This window comes from Trachymyrmex cornetzi, unplaced genomic scaffold, assembly GCF_001594075.2.
Source record: "Trachymyrmex cornetzi isolate Tcor2-1 unplaced genomic scaffold, Tcor1.1 scaffold64, whole genome shotgun sequence".
Lineage (NCBI taxonomy): Eukaryota > Metazoa > Arthropoda > Insecta > Hymenoptera > Formicidae > Trachymyrmex > Trachymyrmex cornetzi.
Genome location: NW_017299959.1, coordinates 558496 through 584077, shown reverse-complemented (window position 1 = coordinate 584077; position 25582 = coordinate 558496). Strand labels below are relative to the sequence as shown.

The window sequence follows — 25582 nt, the reverse complement described above, 5'->3', positions numbered from 1 at the left end:
CCCCCGTCGTGACCCTCTTATATGAGGGTCCATACGGGAACGAGCGAGTAGAGATGCCGTTTGTTATAACTTATTGTGCCGATGCGCGTGGCTCGTCCCTCCGTGTTTATGTTGGCCGTCTCGCCCACACGCTGCCCTCTCCGCATTTTTCACCCAGTACATTCCGCCCCGTGTTGTTGTAACAAGGGTTGATGGCCCGAGCAGCCCCGCGCCTCTCCCTCTTCTCCGCTCGAATTTCAATGTCCAGTTTTTATTTTCAGAAATGGTTTAAACGGTCTTGATACCGTACTGTCTTGTTTATTTTTTTTAGAACTCATGCCATTCTCGAAAAGGCAATCTTTAGTGAGTCGCTTTATCGGAACATGAAAATTTGATTATTCAACATTATTAGAAACAGTTTTTGAAAGCTTTCTTTCTCATGTAATATTTATTAAAAAATAATAACTGATAAAATTGACTTGATAAAAAAATTTTTTATGTAATATCGTTAATTTCTTGCTAAATTTATCTTCAATTTTAAAAAATTCTATTTCCAAACAAATAAAATATATTGAAAAGACATAATAATTAGAAAATTCTTCTTTAATTAAATTATCTTTAGATAATTAAAATTGTCTTTAGATTTTTATTAGATTCGTCATCTTTAAACGACAGATTTTAAAATACAATCAATAGAGAAACACGAAAACGTCTCGACAGTGATTGCATTCCGCAGAGAAAGCAGCTTTGCAAACTATTGTAAAATTCTTTGATACGATTGATTCTTACCTTTGATTCCTTACGAATCTAAATGTATAAACCAATCATATCGCAGGATTTTATATGCAGTTGCAAAGCTGCTTTGTCTGCTGGACGTAGCCAGTGTCTGATAATATCGATCGCTTCTTTTCGCGAGCCGCGTCAAGCGGCCATGTTTCTCCTAAATTTCCAATTAATCTCGGGCCACAGGGGACACACGTCGACGATAAACTCGCATTATCTACCCCCGACAGAGACGCGAATTTATTCCGCCCGACGCGGTCACTTTAACGTCGTAGTCGCATACAGTCACCGAGGGAAGGTTACAGACTAATCGCACTATCCTGCGTGCGCAGAGGAGTTGCATACTCCCAGAATTTATGCATGGGCACGCACCAATGTCACCGTCGCGCATACTGTCCCGACAAATTTCCGGAAACGTGTTGTCTCTTATTTTTATTACGGCTTTCTTCCTACATAACTAATGATCACGCTGCTTCAAAAATGAAGGGTGCAGATACAGGACGAAATTTTAAGTCATATTTTTCATGTCAATTTATATTAAAAATTAATTTTTTAGTATAAATAATGCGGAACTCTGTTTAAAAATGATTGTAGAGTATAAAATTCTACTGAAACGAGAATTGTCGTTAGAATTGCGATAAATTATCGTCACAACACTTTTTCAAGCGCAGTGATGTCTTCTACATTTAAGGTTTACTATAATTGGTAAATGCTGGAATTTTGTTTTCAAATTACATATGTTGGTACAACCCGAACAATACTAACGGGAACTGTACGTCTTATAAGTTAGCGAAATAAAGTGAGAAGAATCAATTCAAATTAATACTTTTATTTGTTGCTCATTTGTTACTAAAAAAGTTGTCAAAGAAAAAAATTTGTCATCATTTTTTAAGAAAACTGATAGAGCCACACATTTTTTTCTTTAGCAACTTTTTAGCAACAAATGAGCAACAAATAAGAATGTTAATTAGAATTAATTCTGCTCAGTTTGTTCCCCGCTAACTCATAAGACGTGAGGTAATATGTAAAGTGCAAGAGTGGAGCAACGCGCTTTTCGCGTGTCAATGTTCTCAATCTAATAATAGCGGATTATTTTCGGAAAACGTTGAATAATTATTCGCTCTTGAAGGACTCCGGACTGAGCGAGTCGTTTGTAAACCGACACCGTCTCGTTTCGAGTTCTCTATGCACGAGTCTAACGGAATGACTCGTGACATGGTCGGAGAGCACTTCAGGCTCTCCTTCGCCATGGGTCTCTAAACCCGCCTAATCCGAATATAAGATATTGCATTTTACGGCGTGACCCAACGGACAATGCACGCTTCGGACCGCCGCCGTTGTAAGGAACAACTTAGGTCCATGGAGAAAACTTTGAGGTGGAAGTCGCTCGTTAAAGCCTGGCTCCACACTAATAGCGTCATCGGCTCTCCTTACAATTCCTTCGCGCTCGAACGCGCCACAAACGAGATGCAAATCGGTCGAGCCGAACATTAAAATCGCGAGAGCAAGGGTGCGCCCAGATAACATAATCGCGTGTGCTCAATTATAATAAATCGAAGTATTCGCGCGCGATCACTTCTTTCTTTTATCTTACGATATGCAGAATCGTGTATCGAATCGTGAATGTCAATTTCGCGCAATTGTAGAAGTGATGTACAAGGTTCTCCGCATCTCATTTTTCATATCACATAAAGATTTTGCTGGAGTATTAAAAATTTAACTATTATACATAGATACAGATCTAAAAATAATTTTGTTGAATTATCAAAGAAATTATATATATAGGACACTGATTGTTAAAATATCAAAAATTTGTGTAGTATTGCTCATTTGAGATTCTTACGTAATTATTTTGATGGTTTAACAAAATTCTCTTCAGATTTGTAGGTAAATTTTTAGACATTTCAATCGTTCTTTCCGTATATATCAATTTCAAATAGCTTTAGAAAAAAAACGTCAAAGCAAACTAGTCCCCGAGTTGCAAGGACGGTAATGCGAAGAATTTTACGGAATTTATCTCCAAAGAAAAAATAAAATAGTAAACATTTCTGCTAGATAAGGACGTGTGCAATAAAATCTTTTCCAAGAAAAGATTCTAGATCAGTCAAACGATTCTGCGAATACATATAACATCTTATATGATTGATTAAAATATTGGCGGGTGCTAAATGAATTAAAATTAGATCTTCGCATAGAAGAGGGTTCTTGAGGTTAATAGGCAAAAACTGCATCGACCGTTGTCAACACTATTCCGAGACAGCTGCAGGACTTTCGGATAGAACCTAGCTCGAGTTTAGAGCGAAGACAACCGATAGCGAATTAAATGCAAGCCACGAAGGCAATTTGCCATGGCAGCTGCTCGACATCTGCCGAATACATTCTGCTTGTAACCTTCGCGATCTAAGCGCGCAAATAGTTCTAGTTGAGTCAAAGCTGAGTGAACTCGGTGCTCGACAAAGGATTTCATGAGAATTCGCTCCTCACGGCGGATCTTATCCAGCTATAAATAGACAGAGATAAGGAAACAATCAAGACGAACTAATCAGATTAAATCTCTAGTGGCAAAAATATCATTTCAATAGAGGTACTGTTATGTATTTTTAATTAAATTTTAATTAAACTGTGAGATTCAAATAAATTGTATATCTATGTCCATTATAGTGCGTAATTTACAAAGTCACTCGTTTATATCGAGGACTTATAGAACAAAGAGAGGTAGATCCAACCGAGTGATAATCTATAGATCTGTACATTCTCTTCCAGCTTACGGAGCTTGTGAATGTAGTAATCTATTGATCTACGAACAAGTCTATAGCAATTTATGGACCAACAACTTTTTAAATCAAGAGATTTAAAAATTTATATATCTGTACATGTATAGCTATCTATGAATCAAAGCATCTTCAAATTATACATGTATAGATCCATGAACAAGTCGACCTAATAATCCAAGGATATGTCATCTATTAACTTGGATGTGTATAACTTTCTATTGTATGCAAATGTATAGGCAAAACCAATTTGATAGGCAAGCAATTAGATAATCAATATTAAAGAGACTTGATATTCTTATCTGGAACTGATATTCTTCTTAAATTTACTATCTAACATTCATGAGCGTTTTCAGGACTTTTTTTGGGAGAGAGAGATTCATCAATTTTGTTATCACATAAACAGCAATTTTTGTATATTAATGAATTGCTTTTTTAAATATTTTAGGTTTTAGAATACCTTCCTCATTTTTCAATAGGAAAAATATTAGATTTTGTAAATATCATAACTTTTATTTTTTTCTAAAAAAAAAAAAACATAATACTTCATAAGCAAAAATGAACTTCTTTTTTCGAGATCGGTAATTAATTATGTTAGTGAGCATAATGACACGGTTGACAACTATCGTGAAATCGACCGTGCCTACGAGCATGTTAATGTCGAAAGCACGATAAAAGATCAATCGTTATGTAAGATACCATCACAAGCAATGAATATTCCGATGAGGGGGAACTTTTTTAATTAGCAGTAAGCGCGGATATCTTCGCGCGTATCGACGATCGTAACACGTCTGTAATGACGCCAGACGATTTCGAGCTCGATGTCGGTCAGCAATAATTATTTTTTCATCTCTTTTTTTTAATTAAGGAATATAAATAAGAAATGAGCTTCAGTTTTCGCGCATACCATCTACATCGAGTATACATACATGATCTTGTTCTTATCCCTGTGTGTGTTCTTGTATTCTTCTCATTATTCTTATATAAATTAAGTTGCATCTTACTGTCACTTTTCCTCAAATGTTTATTGCGTTATCGCTCATATACGTGGGGGTGCATGATGTGTAAGCACATGTGAGTGCCTGGCAGTGTGTTGAGCTCGGGTTCGTGGATTCGCTAAACTGAAATGATTGTGCGGATCAGTCATCCCTGTGGGAAGGCAATAATTATGCCGTAAAGACAGCTCCGAGGGACCCCCGGTTTCGTGTCAATGAGAAACCGTCTCACCACCGAAAATAAAAATGCCCATCAGCGATATATAGGGCGAGGACGATAAAATAAATGCAGCCGAAGGGTGCTAAGGGTCCTTCGCAGCGAGATAACATATTGAGCAGTAACGACAACCTTCAACGACTACGAAAAATATATTTCATAAAATAGGGGAGAAAGACGATGTAATTCCATGATATTTCGAACGTATCAGCAATCAGCTAGAAAATATGGGCTTTAATTCGAAGCAAATAAAAATATTATAGTAGTATCACACATAGCGTTTCATTTAATCTCGAAGCTTGCGATCAAAGTAAATGTATTTTGGTTCATCTTGTAATTCACCCAGGCTCTCAATCTTTCCGGGTTCGGCCGGGCATCGAGGATAGCGATAGCTTATCGTTCGATCTGCCCGAATCGATTAGTCAGACTTGCGCTTGCGACAGCAGGAAGTAAGAGAGCGTGGGAAGCGAAAGCGAGCGGGACTGAAAACGCAAGCTGGCGTGTGGGAGCTTCGTGACTCGACGCGAAAAGCTCGGCTCGCGGCAGCTTCACGTGACCAAGCACGGTTGGTCAGATCGGTTGACCATGACCTCACAAACCTTTCTATCTCCCGTCCGCCACATCGTCTACTTTCTGCCTCTCCCTCCTCCCTTTTTACTCTTTGATTTTTATCCACTTCCGCAGTGATAAATGCGACTTTTAACTTTGTTCAAATTTCCAAAATATGAAGATCCTGAAAAACTATGAAAACGATTTACTCTTTTTTTACATAATTTTGAATAATTAAAAAATGATATAGAGAATTTAATTTTTCTAATATTCTACGTCTCACAAACATGTTGGATAGAATATTACACAAGTGCCTACTCTGTCAGTCAATTACATAAATATTCTTTCAGAAACAGATGTGCAGATCCAATGAATCTGAACAATAGATAAACTGCGATATGTTAAATATCAAAGTACCTACTCTCTGAATCAGTGGATAATCACTGATATCAGTGCCAAGTATGCCACTGGTAATCAGTGAATTAAATGTGAGATCCCTAACCTAGCTAATCTTTATTATGTGATTTAACTAACCTTATATTGTGCTTGAATTCAATGAATATGATATTGGAAGATTGAAATTAACGTGCAAATATCAGTATTTTAGTTATGCTCAAACATTCTTCCTTTTTTAGTTGAACTTCACTGATTATCAGTGCCAAGTATGCCACAGGGTAATTAGTGACTATTCACTGATTCAGATTTAGAGAAAGAACTTGTGTACGACGCCCATGGGACGCGAATCACCACCCTAGCATCCACTGCGCGGAAAAACGCGTCATGCGGAATGACGAATGATCCGCGAATCCGACGAAGTCGAGTGTCTCGCGCTACTCATTTCGGTCGATTAATCCGGTTTGAGTGCAGTGCGACGTCGATATTTCCGTGCGAAAAAGCACTTCTTTGTCGAATGCGAGCACAACGGATTGAATGACGGGCAGGAGGATCCTGTAATCCTTTCATTGTCTCTTCGTCGTCTTCTTCATCTTTGTTCCTCGCAACGGTGTCGTCTGAAATTGAGCGATTATTCTGTCGAAGACAGAAGAATGTTCAAATCATTGGCAAAAAATGTACGAAACTCATTCCACAAATGACTAAACTAATCACCACGCGATAATATTTACAAAATGAGATTATTACAATTATTGTAAAATGCAAAGAAAACCTTCGAGCGCGCTTCATTGTATGATTCATCGTCAGTCATTTAAGCGAAATGTCGTATTTATAACGATTTAACTTATAAACAGAGACGCAGTTTTTGTCGATTGAAACAGATGTTTATTACGCCGGCCCTGGACTCGCGTCGGCGATACAGAGGGATACGAGAGGGATCCCGACGCGAGAGGAATCACACAAAAGAGCAGAGGGCTACAGAGAGATAAGTACTGCTCGTCCGTCGACACACCCATTAGAGACACATGTGGCTTTTCTGAACAACGAGGCCCTCCGTAATGTTCTCCGGGATAAGAAGAGACAGCTCAAGAAGGATTAACGTTCCCAAAAACGCGTAGCATAGTCATGCGTAACAGTACCTCGATCAATATTCTTGCGGTTTGTTTAACAGTAATCCTTTGAAACAAAATATTAAAAAATTTTTTTAATTGGATATATTTTATACTAATTATTAAATCCTTTTTTAATTATCAATTAAACGTGTATTTTATGATAATCGATGTAGTCTTTTAACATATTCTGTGTACGAATGGAAATCAATTGTAATAATTGATTGTTTTGTAATAATATTTGTATGAGGCAGATAGAATATACCTATACGATTTCAAGTAGAATCGTTATCTCGTCGCGCTCCTTCTGCTGATAAATGCAGAAACACAGAACGGCGAACAACGCTAATGTATTCCGATAATACGCATATTTTCATAACTTGCGTTTTCATTTACGCTAGCGCGGCGTCTCGCGTTACGCTCTTATTCCGCGTTGGGGTTACAATGAGAAAGATGATACCCCCGACGGGGTTATCTTGGCGATTGTACCGCACAATAGAAAGAGCATGGGCGCGAAGTGGCGCCCGTTAAATGTGAAATGGCAATACCGGAAAGAGAGACGGCAGCGTTTAGCGTAAATTCTGTTAGACCGTTTACGACGCACTGCTCGCCTCAGAGAATAATTTCTCCACGTATGTATGTAGAATCAATAATTTCGCGCGTCATAATATAAAGAATAAGGATTTAATTACTCTCCTAAAACTCAGGAATCTCGTCTATAATTATCGTGTGACAGTTCTGAATTGAACCCTAATTAAAATAATCCTATAATTAAGTTGATCCTACAATTGTCGAAGATGATCCTATAATTGCCAAATTGATTCCTTATAATTATAAGCAGGTTTTAGTCCAATGTCTGCTATATGGTTTTAATTGACACAAACGGGAGATAATCATGAGGGAGAGGTTTTGCGACTCGTTTCCGATAACGCGACACTTTTAATTGACCGCGATCGTTCGAAGAAACTTCGCGGAAGCCTTTGTAACGGTGTGGTCTTGTATTGGGTCTGGTTGAGCATCAGTTCCTTGGACCCTAGAGCAGTCTTCGCTTAGTGATAAATGGCATTCCGGAGCGAAGAGACCTAATCAGCTCAGGTAAAAGTTCCTCCGCTCTATATATACAAACTCCTAAAAGCGACAACGGTACCTTCGATTGAATTTACGACTCGTCGTCGTAAATCAGCCATCTAATACACGAATCGTCTCCATATGTAAGATTGAATCTTATTTCTTTGTTACGTCAACCGCTATTACAATTTTCCTCAATTATCTTTGATTGATTGTACCGTTCTACTGTCTACATCATATAGTTTGATGATATTACGAATTGTGATTCGACAATTAGAATTGCAGGCATTCACGTTCTGTGAAACCTCGAAAACTGCCATATAATATGCACATTGAAAATTGTCATATAATATTTTTTGAAAAACAGAGAATTAATGTAATTTTATATTTTAAAAAACGTAATTAAAACAATGAAAAATGTTTAACGTAGACACCACTATTAATTTTGTTCGAGTCTGTAGCAATGTAAATCTCCATTGTAATTAAAAATAAAATTCCACGAGAAACATTATAGTCAGTGCCTTCTTTCAAACCTAGTCGTAAGTGTGCGGTGTGTCTTTAACGCGAAGTTAATTTTCGGTATTGCGCGAACGTTTAAACATAATGGGCAGATGTTCATTTAAGTGATTTGCCAGGCAAGAACAGCGTACGTGGAACCGACTTGCTCGCGTACAATTTGCGAGGCCCGCTTGGGATTTCTGCGAGGCCACTACGATGGTGCAAAAACCTTGTCGACTTGGCGTGGGCGAACGGTTATTATTGCTCGGCGCCAGACTTGAGGGGCCACGCTAAGAACGGTTTCAAATGAAGGAGCACCAGAGATGCAACAGAAGACATGCGAATTACGAGACGTCGCACAATCCGCGAGACATGCAAAGTCGAGAGAAAGACTACATTTTTCGCAAGTTTCATGAAAATAGTTGTTTTTTATCCTCAGCAGCAATAAAGATATTTTAGATGATAAAATATAACGAAGAGGAAGAAAGTAAACTCTCTTCATGGTTTCTATTTATTTAAGAAATAAATAACGCAAAAAACAAAAACCTAAGATCATTATACGTTTTTAAGTTTATATCAAGCTTTCAGTTATGTAAAATAAAATGATATATTACGTAATTATAAAATAACATTTGTATATATTCAGATACTATAGGATATATATTGAAGTACCTACTTAAAATATTTAAAATAAAAAAAATAACATGCAAAAAGCAAATAGGTTTCTTACGAGCTTTTATGAAAAGCTCGTGCCAATTCCCTATTACGGAAAATAAAATAAAAGCACTCCTCGAAGAGTGGTGATAATTCTGGCCGTGCAGCATCGATCGGTTGGACAATGACGACAGATAACCTACGCCCCCACAATTGCGAAGGGGTGGGTCCGAATCGCGGTCCCCTCACTGTCCCTGCAATAATGATCACCTGAAAGTGCATTCCCTCATCTACGCCAACACGAAGACATAAATCCGCCTTCGAAGGGATCGAGCCACGTAATCTCGTTCTGACATCGTAAGCCGTCCGTCAAATTGTACGAGGCAGATGCGAGATTTTCTAGACATAGTATTGAATAGAAGATATTTCGTGACGAAATTCAGAATCGTAGGTATTACTTCAGATGAAAGAGCAAATTCTTCTTGATAAAAATTCGATCAAACGCTGTCACATTTTTGTCACTCTTCAGAATTTCTCAAATCGCAAATTAAATTTTAAATAAAAAACTTCGAGTAGAATTTTAAGTTGATTACAAAATTCCGAACTAAGATTACAATTCTAAATTAAAAATTAGAATTGACGCTCGTCTGGACGAAGAAAAGTAAAGATCTTATTTATGCTTTTGTATCTCATTAGGAAGGAGCTGGCTGTCCAACTCCGGGACGCACCACATATGTAAAATACACATCCTCTTGCGAGGCTAAAGGATGAGATAAAAAAAATAAAAATAATAGGATTAATTCGTTCGCCAAGTGACCGTGATGACACCCGTGCCACCATATGTGGATTAGATCTCTTTCTTGTCTGCGCCACGTGTAGATTAGATTCTGTTCTTTTTATTTTGATGCCACGCTGTCTATCCCATTTACCGTGCTAACGAGGCATCTATATATATAAATATATGGTAGAGAAATACGAGTCTTTTAATTCCCAAACAATACAAAAAAATTAACAATGCAAAATTAATACAATTTCGATTCTTACTTTCGGATTCTTACTATCTTCAATCTTTATTGGAAAAATAATATTCGTATTCACATAAATTAATTTTATTTTTATATAGCAGAATTTTTTTATAAATCTCGAAAAAACTAACATTTATTTCGTAAGAATGCAAGCTATTCCGCAAAAATAGAACTATGTCGTTTAGAAACTAAAGGATTCATATTAATCCTTTGTGATAATAATTTAAAAACTCCCAATTAAAAGAATAGTTACCTAATATTTTTATACATATAAAATAAATAGTACAATAGAATTAGAAAAAAAATATATAACAAAGAATACAATCAATAAAAACACAAAATACAAAATAAAGACCACCATAAGTCAACTCACCATTATTCCCAAATTACAGGCACGTTGCAAAGTGCGATTTGCCATCTATATTTCTTCGAAAGCGCACAATATATTCTTTTTTGCTTAAAATTCGACTACGGTGGCACCGATCATGCGTGACGACTCGGTGCCCTCGAAAGACAAGGGCCATTCGACTGCGGAATTGTAACAAGCACGAAAAAGTCACGAACAATAACTTCGGTTCGACACCTGAACTGCACACGCCTGATGGTGCATCTTTCTTCCCGCTGTCGCTACGGATTATGATAATGCTCGTTTACTCGCTGGCAACACGGTAGGGTCGATGAACAGATTCGGCGACCAGAGGGGAGTCACGGGTGGCGAATTTCCCGACGCGAGAGACGGCCGAAAAACAGGGGTGGCACTCGGATGAGTCATACTTCATCCCCGACGTGGCCGCGGCCGGTGGGGTAGAATGGTGACTGGTCGCCTATCATCCCCCCGTTTTCTGCCTGCGGACGAGCTCCGAGCAACAGACACCCTCGCTCTATTCTCTTCTCTCTTTCTCTATCCCTCTTTTCGACTCTCTATCGATTCTATCTTGATTTCGTTCTCTTCCTCTCTTTCTCTCTCTGTCTCTCTCACTCTCTTTCTCTCTATCTTTCGATTGAAATTATATTTCAATTTCCGGACAACCCCATTATTTCGGAACGCACTGCTATTTGGCGACCGGATCAAAGTGAGTTCCGTTGTTCTGTACAATGGAATACGCAAACTTCCACTATAGTTAATGTAAATTTCTAAGGGATAAACTTCACAAATTTTGTGAAGTTTGTTCAATGTTGAAATAAACTTAGATTAGCAGAAGGAAACTCAGATATGCAAGTTTTTGATACTTTGAGTATGTTTAAACTTTCGGATTGATTTTCTCCAAAAACTTGATGAATTAGAGAAGATCATTTTTTAATATCCGCTTTTCGGAAAGATATTTATATTATTTTATTAACCTTCCAAGGACCGGCATGTTTTCGATCGACTTTTTTATTTTAAGAACTAGAGCTTTTTTATCAATGCCATGGGGTTGAGTGGCAAAAAAGATGGCACCACTGTCGAATCCCTAAAGAGGTCTCCGGTCCTCTACAGGTTAATAAGAAATTAGTTTTATCATCATACGGAATGCTAGTATCCGTAATCACTTACATTGTACTTAATAAATATTTCTTAACACATCGAACTTTACGCGATACACGCGCCTGATAAATCTAACTTTCGTAATAAAGTTTTGAGGAAGCAATTTACGATGCATATCGCATACGAAGCGTTAAAACGGTAGTATCGTACTGCCCATTATTCCCGACTTTTGACAGCAAATACTCGTGACTATTTAGTTTACCGTGCTTATCTGTCGCTGTCTATGCTACCGCCTGTCTCCTGCGCCTTCCCGCGACTCACTTCCGGCTGATACGATCGCCCCATAAGATAACAGGAAGTGAATTGACGAGATACCGGCGCGCACGTAGCGGAAGACAAGGTGGAAAACCTCGTCGAGTATTCTACTCAGGAGACGTACATATACCTGTTTAATCCTACCGAGACGAGGGATCGATGTTTCGGTTTTGACTAACAAATTTCGAGCGCTGTTGCTATAACTGATCCTCCTCCTTTTCCACCTCTTTCTCCTTCGAGGGCGCAGCTGGCGCTGAATCATCGTGGCCCCTCGAAAGTACCTCGGCGTTGCCAAGGTTTCCGAAGTGGCTTCGAGTAACTTATCACCTGCTCTTATCAAGATGGTAGAAGAAAGGTAGAAAGAAGGAGAACAGGCGGTTACCGATCATCACCAAAAAGTGCGGAATTCGCGCGACTTCCATGAACGTCATTCGCATGATCCCGATAAATTGGTAGACGTATCGACCGGCCAACTTATCCTTCTTCCCTTAATTTCCGGCCGAGTCGGCATGTTGCCAGGGTCCGAAGAATTGCCCTAGACCGAGTGCCATTATCGCGACCCCTTTCCATTGTGGATTCTTTAAAGAGGACGAGTTCGATTTTCTTTGGGAGAAAGTTTAAAGAGAAGTCCGTCCGTCGTGACTTTTTTACATTTTTTAAAATCAAAATCGCAAATAAAAAAATGCTCACAGACTTAAATCGTTAATATTAATCGAGTCATAATTCAGTTAAAAGCTCAAATTATGTAATATCTTATGGATAAATCAGTATCATTTCCAAGCAGTTATAAATATCATGACGTTAATATAAAGAAAAGATGACACGTGACCCTCAACGACCCTCGATTTTTTCGCATAATTTTATGATTTATCGCCTCGGGCGGCTTTTTGTCCCTGCTAAATGTTTGTGCGTAGCGCACGCACATTGGTTCGCATGCAATTTCGCCCCGAGCGAGCAGAGTAATTCAGCTAGCGGTTAGTAATTCAAACGGTCATTTCGGAGGCAACAATGGACGTAACAGTAGAGTCGACGTAATTTTATACTCGAGCCCATTTTCTCGGTAGTCGGTTAAGCCCAATTCACACAACATTATGTTCGTCAATGGCATGTTAGACGAAGTATCCATATGTGAAGCAGAAGCCCCATCTGTTTATATAATATTATTATAGAAAAATATATTTGATTTATCAGCGCAGGGTAAGTCCAAATAGTTGCTAAAAAGGATATCGTGAATTACTTCTGTTACAGTTTGAGATTGTAGACTTTGATATTTCCAAACGAATTTGATTTACGAACATGTAGCGTTTTCAAATAAAAATTTTCGCTGCCAGTACAAAAAAAATATATATACTTATACAATATTAAAATTATATTATAATGTTAAAATAACAGATAAAAAGTAATACCAAGATAGTGCTTGAAAAGTTGTTGGGTAACACAATCTTTAGACCCCATGCAGATTCGAACTTGTTCGAAACGAATGACAGGGGTTGGAAAAAAAAGGATAGCGGCGACACTGAATGCCCTAACGGTCAGCATCCGCCCCAGCAATTACCTGGAGAAAATTCGATGCTCTCTCGAACCGGGCACGGTGCAATTCGAGGGCGCGACTCTGACAGATGCTGCAATAGACAGCGAAAGGGGGAAAGGAGGGAGTTTGGCAATCTCGCGGGAAAATTCGCAAAAAACCGCGAACGTAATAATTGTGCGCGTAATCGAAAAGGCGCGGATACGATTGTGAAATCACCGCGGACTCACGGACTATCGATATTCGCGGACGTCGAACGCGATATTCGCATTAAATCGACCATCACCAACGATTATTGCGACCATGGCGAGCGGTCGATAACGGCGTTATTATTGACGTTCATGGACGCGTTGGGAGATACGACATTACGACGAAGATCACGATGCTCGCTCGTGTACAACCGTTATTAAAGGAGAGTGCATCTCGAACGAGGGAGACCTCGTACTCTCCAAACCGGGATATGCAAATTTCCACCTTGACCGATGCAACGCCAGACAAGGAGAAGTGACGATATTCGGCGATGCATCTTTAACCAATTTGCATTGTGCAAATGCTATAAATACTAATTTTACCCTGTCTTGATTGCTGCTTTAATCATGCGATACATTTACGTTTCAATAATGCGATATAATTAAAACACATCAGGTCTCATTATATAAACAGCCCGATAAATATGTATATCGACGCCGTTGCCTCTATGCATATCAAAGTGTCCACGTTGTCGTGATGATTTATCTTAAGATTGAAACAGCAATACTTTTCGCAAGACACGATCGAATTAATTGTTCAATCAATCGCAAATAGAATAACCGTGGGGCGAAATCTCACGTACCATTCCCTCGTCTATCGATGTGTCTTCCTCGAAGCAATACTCATCGTCGTCTTCCGGTGTCAAGGTGTTAGGAGCTTCCTGCGGCTCCTCCTTGACATCCTGTCTTCTCATCCAATCCATGACGAGATTTCCTCGCTTTCTTGGAATCCCTGGAATCGAAGACTTCGAGTCTGTCTAGCTTTTGATCGGTCCTTAGAATCACGTGTCTCGAAGCATCGCTCTCAACGCGTTTGTCACTTTCGATTCGTCGCGAAGGAAGAGAGAGAACGAAGTACGGTTTCAGCACGGAAAGCACGAGCCGGTCTCTTATCGTTCATCACGCTCCGATTACGCGGAAGTTACGCCAATGGCTGCGCGGTTGACATTTGCGAAATGTCAGGATTCCTCCTGAGGTCCGATTCCGGCTGAGTATCGTGCTAACGAGAAGGACACGTTTCTCGAGATTACAGCCGAGAGAGACGCGATCGATAGTGCACTTCTCTCGGCCTCGCGGTTCGCACGTGCTCCTCCGCGCAGTGTGGCTCGCTGGGGAAACGCAGAAAAATAACCGGCACTTCGGTTTACACTCACGTCTCTATGATGCTATCCCGAACTTGTCTCAGTTATCTCAACGACTGCGAGCTCGTGATCGATTCGAGCATCGTGTGAACCTGGTTTGAAGAGGATTCTTGACCGAGGACCCTTCCGCCTGAAAATTCAACATCGACAGCGAATTCGTCGATACTTGTCAATGTCAGCTCAGTATGAACTTCAGTAATCCGACATATTACCAGAATTGAATGTTACAGGAAAGACAATCGATTTGCGACTCTCCTAATTACAAATTTACGTCGACGAAAGTGTCGCTGCGCTCGTTGTTTGTAATTACGATTCACCACGGTGAGTTCGTTGTTGCTTACGTCGAGAGTCTCCGAATAGTCCAGCTGAAGCTTAACATCAGGGATGATGGTCGATAGGTGCGCAATCTCGTCCAGCGGCAGGATAAACGAAGGAGCGAAGGAAACGGCGTCGTTAAAACTGCACAGCGGCGACGTTGTTGTACGTCACGCAGTATAGTTATATATTATACATGTATATAGGCAGATACACGTACACACGCGAGAAAGAATCGCAAGATTATGCGAGAGACGCGCGCGCAGTCTCGCATGTGCACACGAGCGAACCACGGCCGCGGTGCAGCTGCAACTGTGTGTGCAGGCTGGGAATGCTGGAGGTGGTATGGAGGCGGCTCGGTGGGCGCACTCGCTGCCTGGTCTCTCTGTTCTCTTTCCCTGTCTCTCTTATTCCATTTCGCTCCCTTTCTCTCTCTCTCTCTCTCTCGCTCCCTCCCTCCCTCTGTCTGTTCTGTTCTGTTCACTCTTCTCCCCATCCCTCGTCTGTTCCCCCGAATAGTCCCCTTTCTTCTTTCTCTCTCTAACTCACCTCATCTGTCTGCTGCCTTCCCTGGCTTCTCTATTCACCTCTCTCTCTCTCTCCCTTTCTGCCTTCAAAACTCCCGCTGGGTCTCTCCTCCTCTTCCTGAAGGAAGCCTAACTCTGTCGCTGTCACTCCAGAGACAGACTTCTCACTTCCCCTTTTGCTCTCTTTCCCCTTCTTATTCCCGAAATGCCACGATTGTATTTTTAATCTTGGAAGATTAAGTTTCCTCCATCTTGAAACGGCACCATCTCGTTACTTTTTTTTTCTCTAATTCCTCTTGACTTCCCGTTTCTATATTTTTTCTTTTTCGAAATGCGTCTTCTTCGTAATTTGTGAAACTTCGTTTTCCACCGACTTTTCGATCCATTTCCTTCACCTATCTGACTTGTGTGTCACCGAAATCGTCCAGTCATAATCAGAATTGCTTATTTCTCTCTCTCTCTCTCTCTCTCCCCCTCTCTCTCTGATTTCCATCTTCTCTCTCTTCACGTCCGCGACGACTTTCTCTTTTCTTCTCGTTAAACATTCGTATTATCTTATTCCTTCTCATTCCAACTTGCATTCCAACGTTTCTCTTCCTTCAGCTCCTTCTTCTAGAGCTGCCTTCTCATTCTACGCCTCTTTGTTCTTCCTCTCTCTCTTTGTCTGAAGCTATAGTCGGAAAGCAATGAGCGGTAGATAGAGTTAAACAGAAGAGAGAAGAGAACGCAGAGGAAGAGTAAGGAAAAGAGAGCGTCCCAGTGAGGGGGTGATGGTCGAAGGTTCGTCGCGATTCTTCATCTTTCTTTATGTAGCCAGCATCCCCTATAGAAACCTCTCTCTCTTTTGGTGCCTCATCCACCTCCACCATGGTGCGCTGCCCCCCTCTATGAGTTCCATGACCCCTTCTCTTCCGCACGTCGCTGCCATGGGTTCAGGGACGATCCCTCTTTAGTGAAAACCCAGGCGTTATCCTGGGAGATCCCACAAACGGCGGCTTTGTTTTTATAGATTCACCCAGATTCGCTTGTAATCTATCTACTAACTCGTTGACTCGTTCATTTTAATCTTAAATGTATATACAGGGGTCTGAACAAGTAAATAATTGAGTACGTTTCTTGAGAAGACATTTCAAGGATGCTACAAATGTTGTTATCTCACAAAATAAATTCGATAAAGTAATAGAGATTTTAATTTTATCATTTAATTAACAGACATATTTTTTCTTCTGATGTGCATTCTTTTGGATAGGCAAATTTGACAAAGAAAAACTCTAATAAAAGAATTAATAAAAAAACTGATAATTTTAATTTAACAGTTAAACAAGAAGTTTTGTATTACAAGTTTCTATTTATTTAAAATTCACGCATCATTCTACAATGATATTGGATAATCAGCCTTTCGGATGTACACTACTGAGACAAGCAGTAATTAATTACGCTGGAGTATGCATAACTCTATCATCACGCGATAGATCGAGAAATTCTCTCGCGCAGAGTACTATATGTAAGTACCATCTCGATCTCGTTCTTGTACATATGGTGTGTCGCTATCAGAGAACTAAATGCACGCGAATATGTCTATATCGTAAAATCGATAATCGACGACGCCTCTTGGGTACAGAAAACATTGCGTAAGCGACGTTTCGGCGGTCGTGCGTTGTTATACTATAATGAAGTGCGGTACACCCTTGTACTTCTCGAGCGAAAAGAAACACGGATGAACGTTGACTTCAGCCTGCTCCGGACCTACTTATCTTTGAGGAATCCCGATAGGACCATAAACAGACGAGAAGTTTCGTGTCATCAGTTCTTACGAGATTACAACTTTTAAAAAATAATAAAATTTTCGGACAAGATTACGACACGTAGAGATCTGCGACTCGAGTCTCGTTAGTACAGAAATCCACTCCAGAAGGGGAGAGGACCAACGGGTCTCGGCAAGCACGACGAGAACGCTAACCTAGGGTACAGGGCATGGGAGAGAAAGGAAGAGAGAACGAATGAGTGTCCCTGAGAAGGATAAACGTGTCGCATGAAACGAAGAGAGATAGCTTACAGTAACGTATCAAGCAATTTGCGGAATGCATTCTTAGGAATGATTAGACATAATGCTCCATTAGCCATCTGTGGCACTGATAGACCTTTTGTATTTCTTATTTTCGAACTATCTCCATACATACTAAGAATATTTGCTTATTTTTTTCCCTTTAATTTAATAATGGCTAATAATTTAATAATTACGTATAATTGCATATAATTTAACCGATATATAATGAAATTATTTCATAAATTTTAATCGCGTATGAAGTTTTTACACAAATTCCACACAATTGCTTAAAAGCATTGTTCATAATACTGCGGATAATATCAAGAGACAGGACAGCTCATTGTTTACAACTTAATAGAACTTTTTTCTAATCATACAATCATGCGATGACAGAGCACAATGAAACCTGAAATTTTTCTCCCTCGAAATTGATTATTAATTCTTGAGTTTCATCGTGGTGACTGTTACGTCACTGCATCCGATGCAAGACAGAAAGAGAAGGAACGACAAAAAGGAGACCGACGAGAGGAGAGAGAAAGAAAAGAGAAAGGAAAAGAGAAAAGAGAGCGAGAGAAAGGTAGAAGAAAAGGGGAGATGGGGTGAGACGAGAAGGATGAGAGACGTGATGCTGGAACGTGTGTTAGTCACGGGTTGCCCATAGCAACCCACGCGGCAAATGCACGCGTTATAGGCGCCTCGTATAGGCCACAATATACAGGGTGTCTCAGAAGTTAGTTTCTTCTAAACGGTAAATAACCGAAGAAGTTATTTAAAAAATATGTCGATATAGCCGATTTCTTTTTATTAAACGTGATTGACAACAAAAATGTTTTCAATTAGGAAAAAAGATGAAGGTTTATAATAAAGAAAGTCAAGGACAGGTCGACGATTTCTATCGCACCCTATATACGTTGCGTACGACGCATCTACTACGTGCGTACGTTGCGAGTGCGCGTGCGGGACGCATTCGCATGTTAGGCACGCTTGCGTTGCCAAAGTTAATTGATTTCGTCTCCGCCGGCCGGCACGATGTTACCACTCGATCTGGCCACGCAACGAAACCGCATTATCGGTCGCAGATGTCCGTGAAACATATCTGTGGATTACTATCTGAGGCGGGGGGTGAAAACCCCGTGTATCTTGTGCTTACGCGATTATCCGTTCTTTAGATCTAGGGCGAAATATTTTTTGGATATCTTTAAATTTGAATCAGTAGGTAATCACTAATTACTCAGTGGCATACTTGGTACTGATAATCAGTGAAGTTTAACTAAAAAAGGAAAAATGTTGCAGAATTATATAACTAAAATACTGATATTTGCATGTTAATTTCAATTTTCCAACACTATATTCATTGAATTTATACATTAAAACAAGGTTAGTTAAATCACATAATAAAGATCAGCTAAGTTAGGGATCTCATATTTCATTCACTGATTTCCAGTGGTATACTTGGCACTGATATCCACTGATTCAGATTTAGAGAGTAGATAATTAGAAAAGCAATTTATTGTCAAAATATCTCTTGATCTTAGTCAAAATCATACTTTTAGCTTCTCTTCTAAAAGTAGATTTCTAAAGAATGTTAAGTTCTCCAGGAATTTACAAAATTCCAGAACACACACACACACACACACAATGCTGTACGTTCAACAGTGTGTGAATATTTCACACTGAACTCCAGTGTGATTCTATATAATGACGAAAAATAGCACAATTGCGATTTCACTCTATATTAATACATACGAGTGTCTGTAATATGATGAAAATTATATACCAGTATCCTCCACTACTCGTACAAGTAATTCATTTAATGATTACGCATTTAGATAAGGAAGAAATAAGTGTACAAACAGCATGATATATTTCGCATTTCCAGCGTCTTCATTGTGTTTTTTTCTTAATGATCAAGTATTCCACAGAAAAACATGCGATTGACTTTCAATTGATTTTTCTACAGCAAATCGATCGACTAATGACTAACATTATAAGTGAACGCAACATGGAGTTCGGGGTGACTGAAGTATAGCGAACATATCAATGTACGTATTATGTTAAGCAGGCTCAGGTAACGCGACTTTTTTTTTCCTTATTCCTTTTGCAAGCGAATCCCTTGCGTAATATAACTCGCTCGGTGAGCCGATCGCGATCGTTGGACAAAGGTTGATATGGTCGCAAGAAGCAATAAAATGACCGATTAACTTTCATGACGCTATACTTTGATCTTTTATATTACATATATTGTCGCGATATATTTCGGAGATATCTTTATTTTTACGAAAAAAAAAAACATTTTTGGAGGTTCTCATATGCAGTTTACTTATTTAATTTATTTTTGGAGCTACAAAACTATTATCTCATTAATTTTTAAATTTTAATTTTCTTTCTATTTTCAGTTGCTCAATTGTAAAAAATCTTATTGATGATAATTCGTAACATTTTGTTCAACTATTAATATCTAGAAAGTTTGATACACTCTTTATAATAAGAAAAGCGAAGGCGAATACCGGAACTCGAAGACAATCCCATCACTTGAGGAATGGGAGAGTTGTATGTATAACTACGAATCCAACGAAAAATTTCTAAAGTCATAAATTAGGTACAACGAGCATGTTCGGCTCAATGTTTTGACACTGAAATTTCAGAGAAGGAAGTTTATGTTACGCATATAAAACTCTCTTTTCACTCGTATAAATAACAGAGAGCCGGAAAAGATAGTCTAGCTGTCATTAAACGCGGCGCGCAGCGAATTGTTGATCGATCAAGTTCGAACCGAAGATATGCATTATGAGTGTTTCGAAATCCCGTAAACTCGAAAGGAAGAAAGACGAGGATCGCGCGGGTGGGCCTTCTCTTCCGACGTATTGTTCCCATTCGCACCTATCTGAGGTCTTGGGCCACGAATCGTCTCGTTAGCTCCCACGCTTGCGAAAGAATTCGAGACTTTCGTGTACCGGGCCTCTTCCCCCATTCTTATCCCACATTCGATGCTGCATCCGCATTTACATGCGATGTTAAAACGTGTAGTGTTATGTAGATGCTGTTGTTTTGGAAAATGTAAGAGGTCGACGGTATCTCAAATATGCTCGCTCGCACGTGTTTTGTATTATGTGTGTTCCATTTCCTGATCACATCATACATACACGCACATTTCGTTAAAACGAATAAATATAACAACTATATCAAAATATTATTGTTTTTTCAGCTTCAGAATACGCTGCGCAAATTAATCAATCTATAATCTTAAATTATTTAATATTAATTATTGTTTAATATTTTAAGATAAAAATTTTTTTAATCCTATAAATAATAGAACATCATGCAATGGGCAAACATAAAATTAAAATAAATTATGACATCAACGACAGTTAATGTTCGATTAACTCTGTTCACAACTGAATTCGTGATCTAGAAAGAGCGATTAGCTAATCAAAGCTTCGATGCAATCAGAAACAAGAGACACATATTGTACTATATGTTTATATTACTCGGAATCTACAATTAATCAGGCCATTCCATAAGAAGCTTATGCAATTCGTTTTCGTTGCACCATCGACGATTATTCCGTTGTATCGTATACGTTCAATAACGCGCGAAAGCGTCTCATATCCCGTGAGGAACGCGTCTTATTTCGTCAGTGTGATGACTCCGTACCCGTTTTCTCGTCTGGGTCCTTCGCGATAAAATCACCAACTCGTTCGTACGTCACGTTGATGCAAATTTTCCGCGCGTTCACTTGAAGAATGAGAGATTTCGTCTATAATTTTTAATCCTTTTATTTTACCAATAAAATTAAGAAAATTATCTCATTGCAATTAGCAGATTTTTATTGTTTTGCTACATTTTTTTTTATTATCTTAAATTTGTCGGGTTTTAACATTTTCTAAGTATTTCTTTCTGCTTAAAAAAAAGCACTTATTAAAATTATTTCTGCTTTTCTTAAGCTTCTAGAGGCGTGTCGAAACGTAAATAAGGATTGCAATAAATTACCCTTTTCGCAATGCTTCGTACGGAGCAAAATTGGTTCAAAAGAGCGCTTATCTCGGCGCATTGGCCGACTAGCAATTTCATTTCTGCCGGTCGACGATTTGTTTTAATCAGGCTGTTATATCCCCTTTCGTCCCATGCCCTCGTTGTTCTGTCGTTCACACCGGTTTGCGCCGCCTTCAATTTGCGGCGCCGTCTCTCTGTGGAATGTCTTCTAATAATCGCTAATTAGAGTTAATAGCGTACACGCCAGCCGCCCGTCACGTCGTACCGCGTCGCCAAGAATAATTCGCGATCGTCTAGTTTCCAGAAAAATCGATGGCAACTTAATAACGATAATAATAAAAGAGATACAACAGGGAGCGAGAGAGATAGAGAGAGACTGGAATTATGGCAAAATTACGATTAAATAATGACATAAAAATAATAAGAGACTGTACAGCGATAACATTTATAACTTCATCTCGTAAGTGTTTAAGTCTATAAGTGTAATTTGTATGTAGTAATTAAAAAGATAGAACAAAAAAACTCGCTATGCGTAGTAAAACGTATGTTTATAGATAGGTGCATTTTATTTAACTCTTTATTAAACATTAACTAATAACGGCAGATAATAAGAATGTAGAATTTATCCATTATCGAATTATCTATTTATTTTTACTTCGAAAAACGTATGATTTTTCAGTCGTGTCAACTGCATATTTTGCACTTTATCTATAAATCGATATATGCAACTCGTTACATAGCAAGTATGATGAATTACCCTTTTCGTTCTGTATTGTGACGATACATGATATCCTGATCGTTATTTGGCTGATTAGCTGGAAAGCGGAAATTATTGGGTAAAATTATTAAATTAATTGCAATGAAAACGAACGAAAGTAAATCGAACCGTCGGTCGGGATGTAAATTACATCTGACGATCGCTCTCGGATTAATAATATAGTAACAACGTTTTTGTTGAAATATACCGCCGTCGGGTATAATTATAACAAAATTAGCATACTAGATGCAGAACTAATTGCGCAATTCGGAGGAAATGTCTCGTATGAGTGCAGTATGATTTTAATCGGAAACAGCCCCAACAACCGGAAGGTGAAAAAAAGCTCATTAAAAACGAATTGCGTAACGTTACGAACAGTATACAGGATGCTTTTTACAATTTATTTTTATTGTATATATAATTTTCATAAGATACACTTAAAAATAATATTTCTTCAATTTTCTTTTTGAATTATTATTGATTATCTCGATTTTCAATAAGAATCTAAGAATTTCTAATCATATATATTTCGAGAAGATTTGATTATAAAATTTTGTTAATCCTCTACTGGCAATGCGAAGTCTTTTAAGACACAATCGATTTTTTGTGAATTTTAAGGAAATGTATAACGGGAGATTCTCGATATCTTTTAGCTCTAATAATAACGAAGAGATATTTCATTCTAAGAAAGAAAAATAATCATGGTTGCCAGAAAATGAATTTTAAAATTCCCTGACTTTTCCAGGTTTTCTAGATGAAAATAGAAAATTTTCCATGAGTAATATAAAATATGTAAATTTTAACATTTAGATTTACGGATTGTAGGAAAGCTAGTCTATATTATTAAAAACAATGCAAAAAAGCTTAGCAGCATAGTAGAATTTTGGGTGCAAATTCAAGCTACGAAAAATAAATTAGTTTTGGAAAAAAAGAATGCAGTTATAACGAAAAAGAGGGATCAAATAAAAATACTGAATAAAATATAAATTTTAATTATTTTATTAAAATATCGTTTAAAGTGCACAAGTTTCGAATATATTTAACTATAAACGTCAGATAATATTTAAAAAATTATAACAATTATTTGGAATAGGAGCAGTTTCAGGGAATTGTGAACAAATTTCGCGCGCGAAATTCCAGACTTTTTTACATTTTCCCCTGACTTTTCCTGGTTTCCATGACCAATTTCAATTTCCCTGACTTTTCCCAGTTTTCTCGGTTTTCTAGGTCTGTGGCAACCCTGAGAATTGTAACGAGCTTGATAAACGATACAAAAGCAGTTTTACCATTTTTTTCTTGATCGTGTAATAATAAAGTAGTGTGTTCTTATCAGAAATAAACTTGAACTAACGCTTCTCATACGTGGCTTGCCGAGCGAGTCCTAACAGAGACCTAAGGGCCATTGACTGGGGGGGAGCCTAAATCGCTGTGGCACGATACGAAGGAATGCGCCGAGATATCTCGCGATGCAAAGAGACGAAGGGAATAACGGAGGAGGATCTCGCGGCGACGCGGGAGGACGAAGATGAGAGAGAAAGAGCAGAAGAAGGAATGGGTTGAAAAAAAAAGACACGTGAACAAAGGACGGCGGAGGTACACAAATTACAGTGGCGAAAAAAGCGCACACGTTCTCTCTGCAGTTCTCTCCGATTCTTTCTCTCCTTGTTCCGTCTCTTTCCTCGGAATCTCGAAGCGAAGCTATTGTCTTTATGCGAATATTTTTAGAAATTTTGCGATTCGTCTGAAGGCTCGGTTTCACCGATTACAACTTCGCAGACGACCTGGTTTCGCGAAGAGGAGGTAAACCGCGCTGTTTTACGATATTTCTCTCTGAGAAAGCAAAATTATACTTGACAAAAAGTAATTGACAGCTATTTATCGATTTTTTTTATTGTAATCAGAAATACTGGTATTGACGTGAATTACACAGTTTAGAGTCGAGTGCGATGACCCCGTGCTGAATTTAACAAAAATAGAATATAGCGAAGAAAATATTGATAAAATAAAATGTAAAAAATTATGTAGTGTAAAATATTTCTTTTGGTTCCGAATTTATGGAGATAAAGGTAAAGACTGCCGTATCTTCCGATGATAAAATTAGAACTCGAATCACTGTACATATAAATAATTGGCAAAAAACAGTAGTTATATTTATTAGATATTATCACGTTGCGTGGCATTGTCATATCGTGATTAAATTTAAACCAGCAAATTAATATTTTTAGTAATGTTTTTTCCACGTAATATTAGGATTAAATAGATCCTATTCATTCTGAATACTGCTTACCTGCCGACTTTAACAAATTTTGCCGACTTTGAACCTGCCAAATTCCTGTGGATTCCACGACATCCTTGACCGCGGACAAAATTTTTTCCTTCAACAAGGAAGGCGCGCTCGGTCTGGCGCAAACGGTGTAACGAATATTTTTCCACGTTATTCAAAAATCCCGCAAAAAGGCACCTCGTACTCGTTCTCTATATTTATGTGCATATTCATGAACTCATTCTCGCCGGTTATGCATTAAAATTCTCTCTACTCGAGGGAAAAAAAACTCGTCTATGGATAACGGCCAATCAGCGGCTGGTAAAGAGGTTATACAACTAATAGAAGTGAACGACATCGAATTACCGTGTTTACTTATAATATCGATTGCAATTAATTTTTCTGTAGATTTTATGGCTACTACTCTACAATCTTATTAATGGAATTAGCTTCGATTAAATAAACTTTTATAAATTCTCCTCGCAATATCCTAATCTATTTTTGATCTGAAAATAAAATTTTATATCAGATTTCAAAGACGGACAAATATTTACGGAAGAGAAATTTCCAAAATTAAGATATCTCTCGGTATATCAATTTCATTATAGTTCACAAGTAAATATTACACTTCATTCTTTCACGTTTAGTGTTTAAAGACTCGACCCAGTCCTTCTCGAAAATTGATACGCGCCTTCTTCCGACAAGCGAATAATTTCGCAGAAACGAATTCCCGGTGGGATAGCCCTTGGACCCTCGGACGGAATCCGCCCTTGGACAGAATCCGCGGAAAAAGAGATCGGATCCGACAAAAGGATTTCTAATGGACGCTGGGCATCCCGCGGAACACCTTATAAGGCAAACCTCGAGAGTCAGTCTCTACCTTTCGGTCCAGGCAGGCACCACGAGAGAATCCGAGGTGGCGGCGCCGAGGCGCCTCACCG

The 25582-nt window shown here is 38.6% G+C and overlaps 1 protein-coding gene across 5 annotated transcripts in view; it reads right to left on the bottom strand.

The window, feature by feature from the left end:
* Positions 1 to 25582, bottom strand: part of LOC108766927 (amyloid beta A4 precursor protein-binding family B member 1-interacting protein) — a 137121-nt gene that overhangs the window by 48334 nt on the left and 63205 nt on the right. The window contains exon 1 of one of the 5 annotated variants that reach the window (XM_018516501.1): positions 14182 to 14684. The exons of the other annotated variants lie outside the window; for them this stretch is intronic. Within the exon in view, the coding sequence (XP_018372003.1) occupies positions 14182 to 14301 (120 nt within the window). The 5' untranslated portion in view covers positions 14302 to 14684. Of the gene's footprint in view, positions 1 to 14181; positions 14685 to 25582 lie in introns of those variants that run through there. 5 annotated transcript variants of the gene reach the window in all.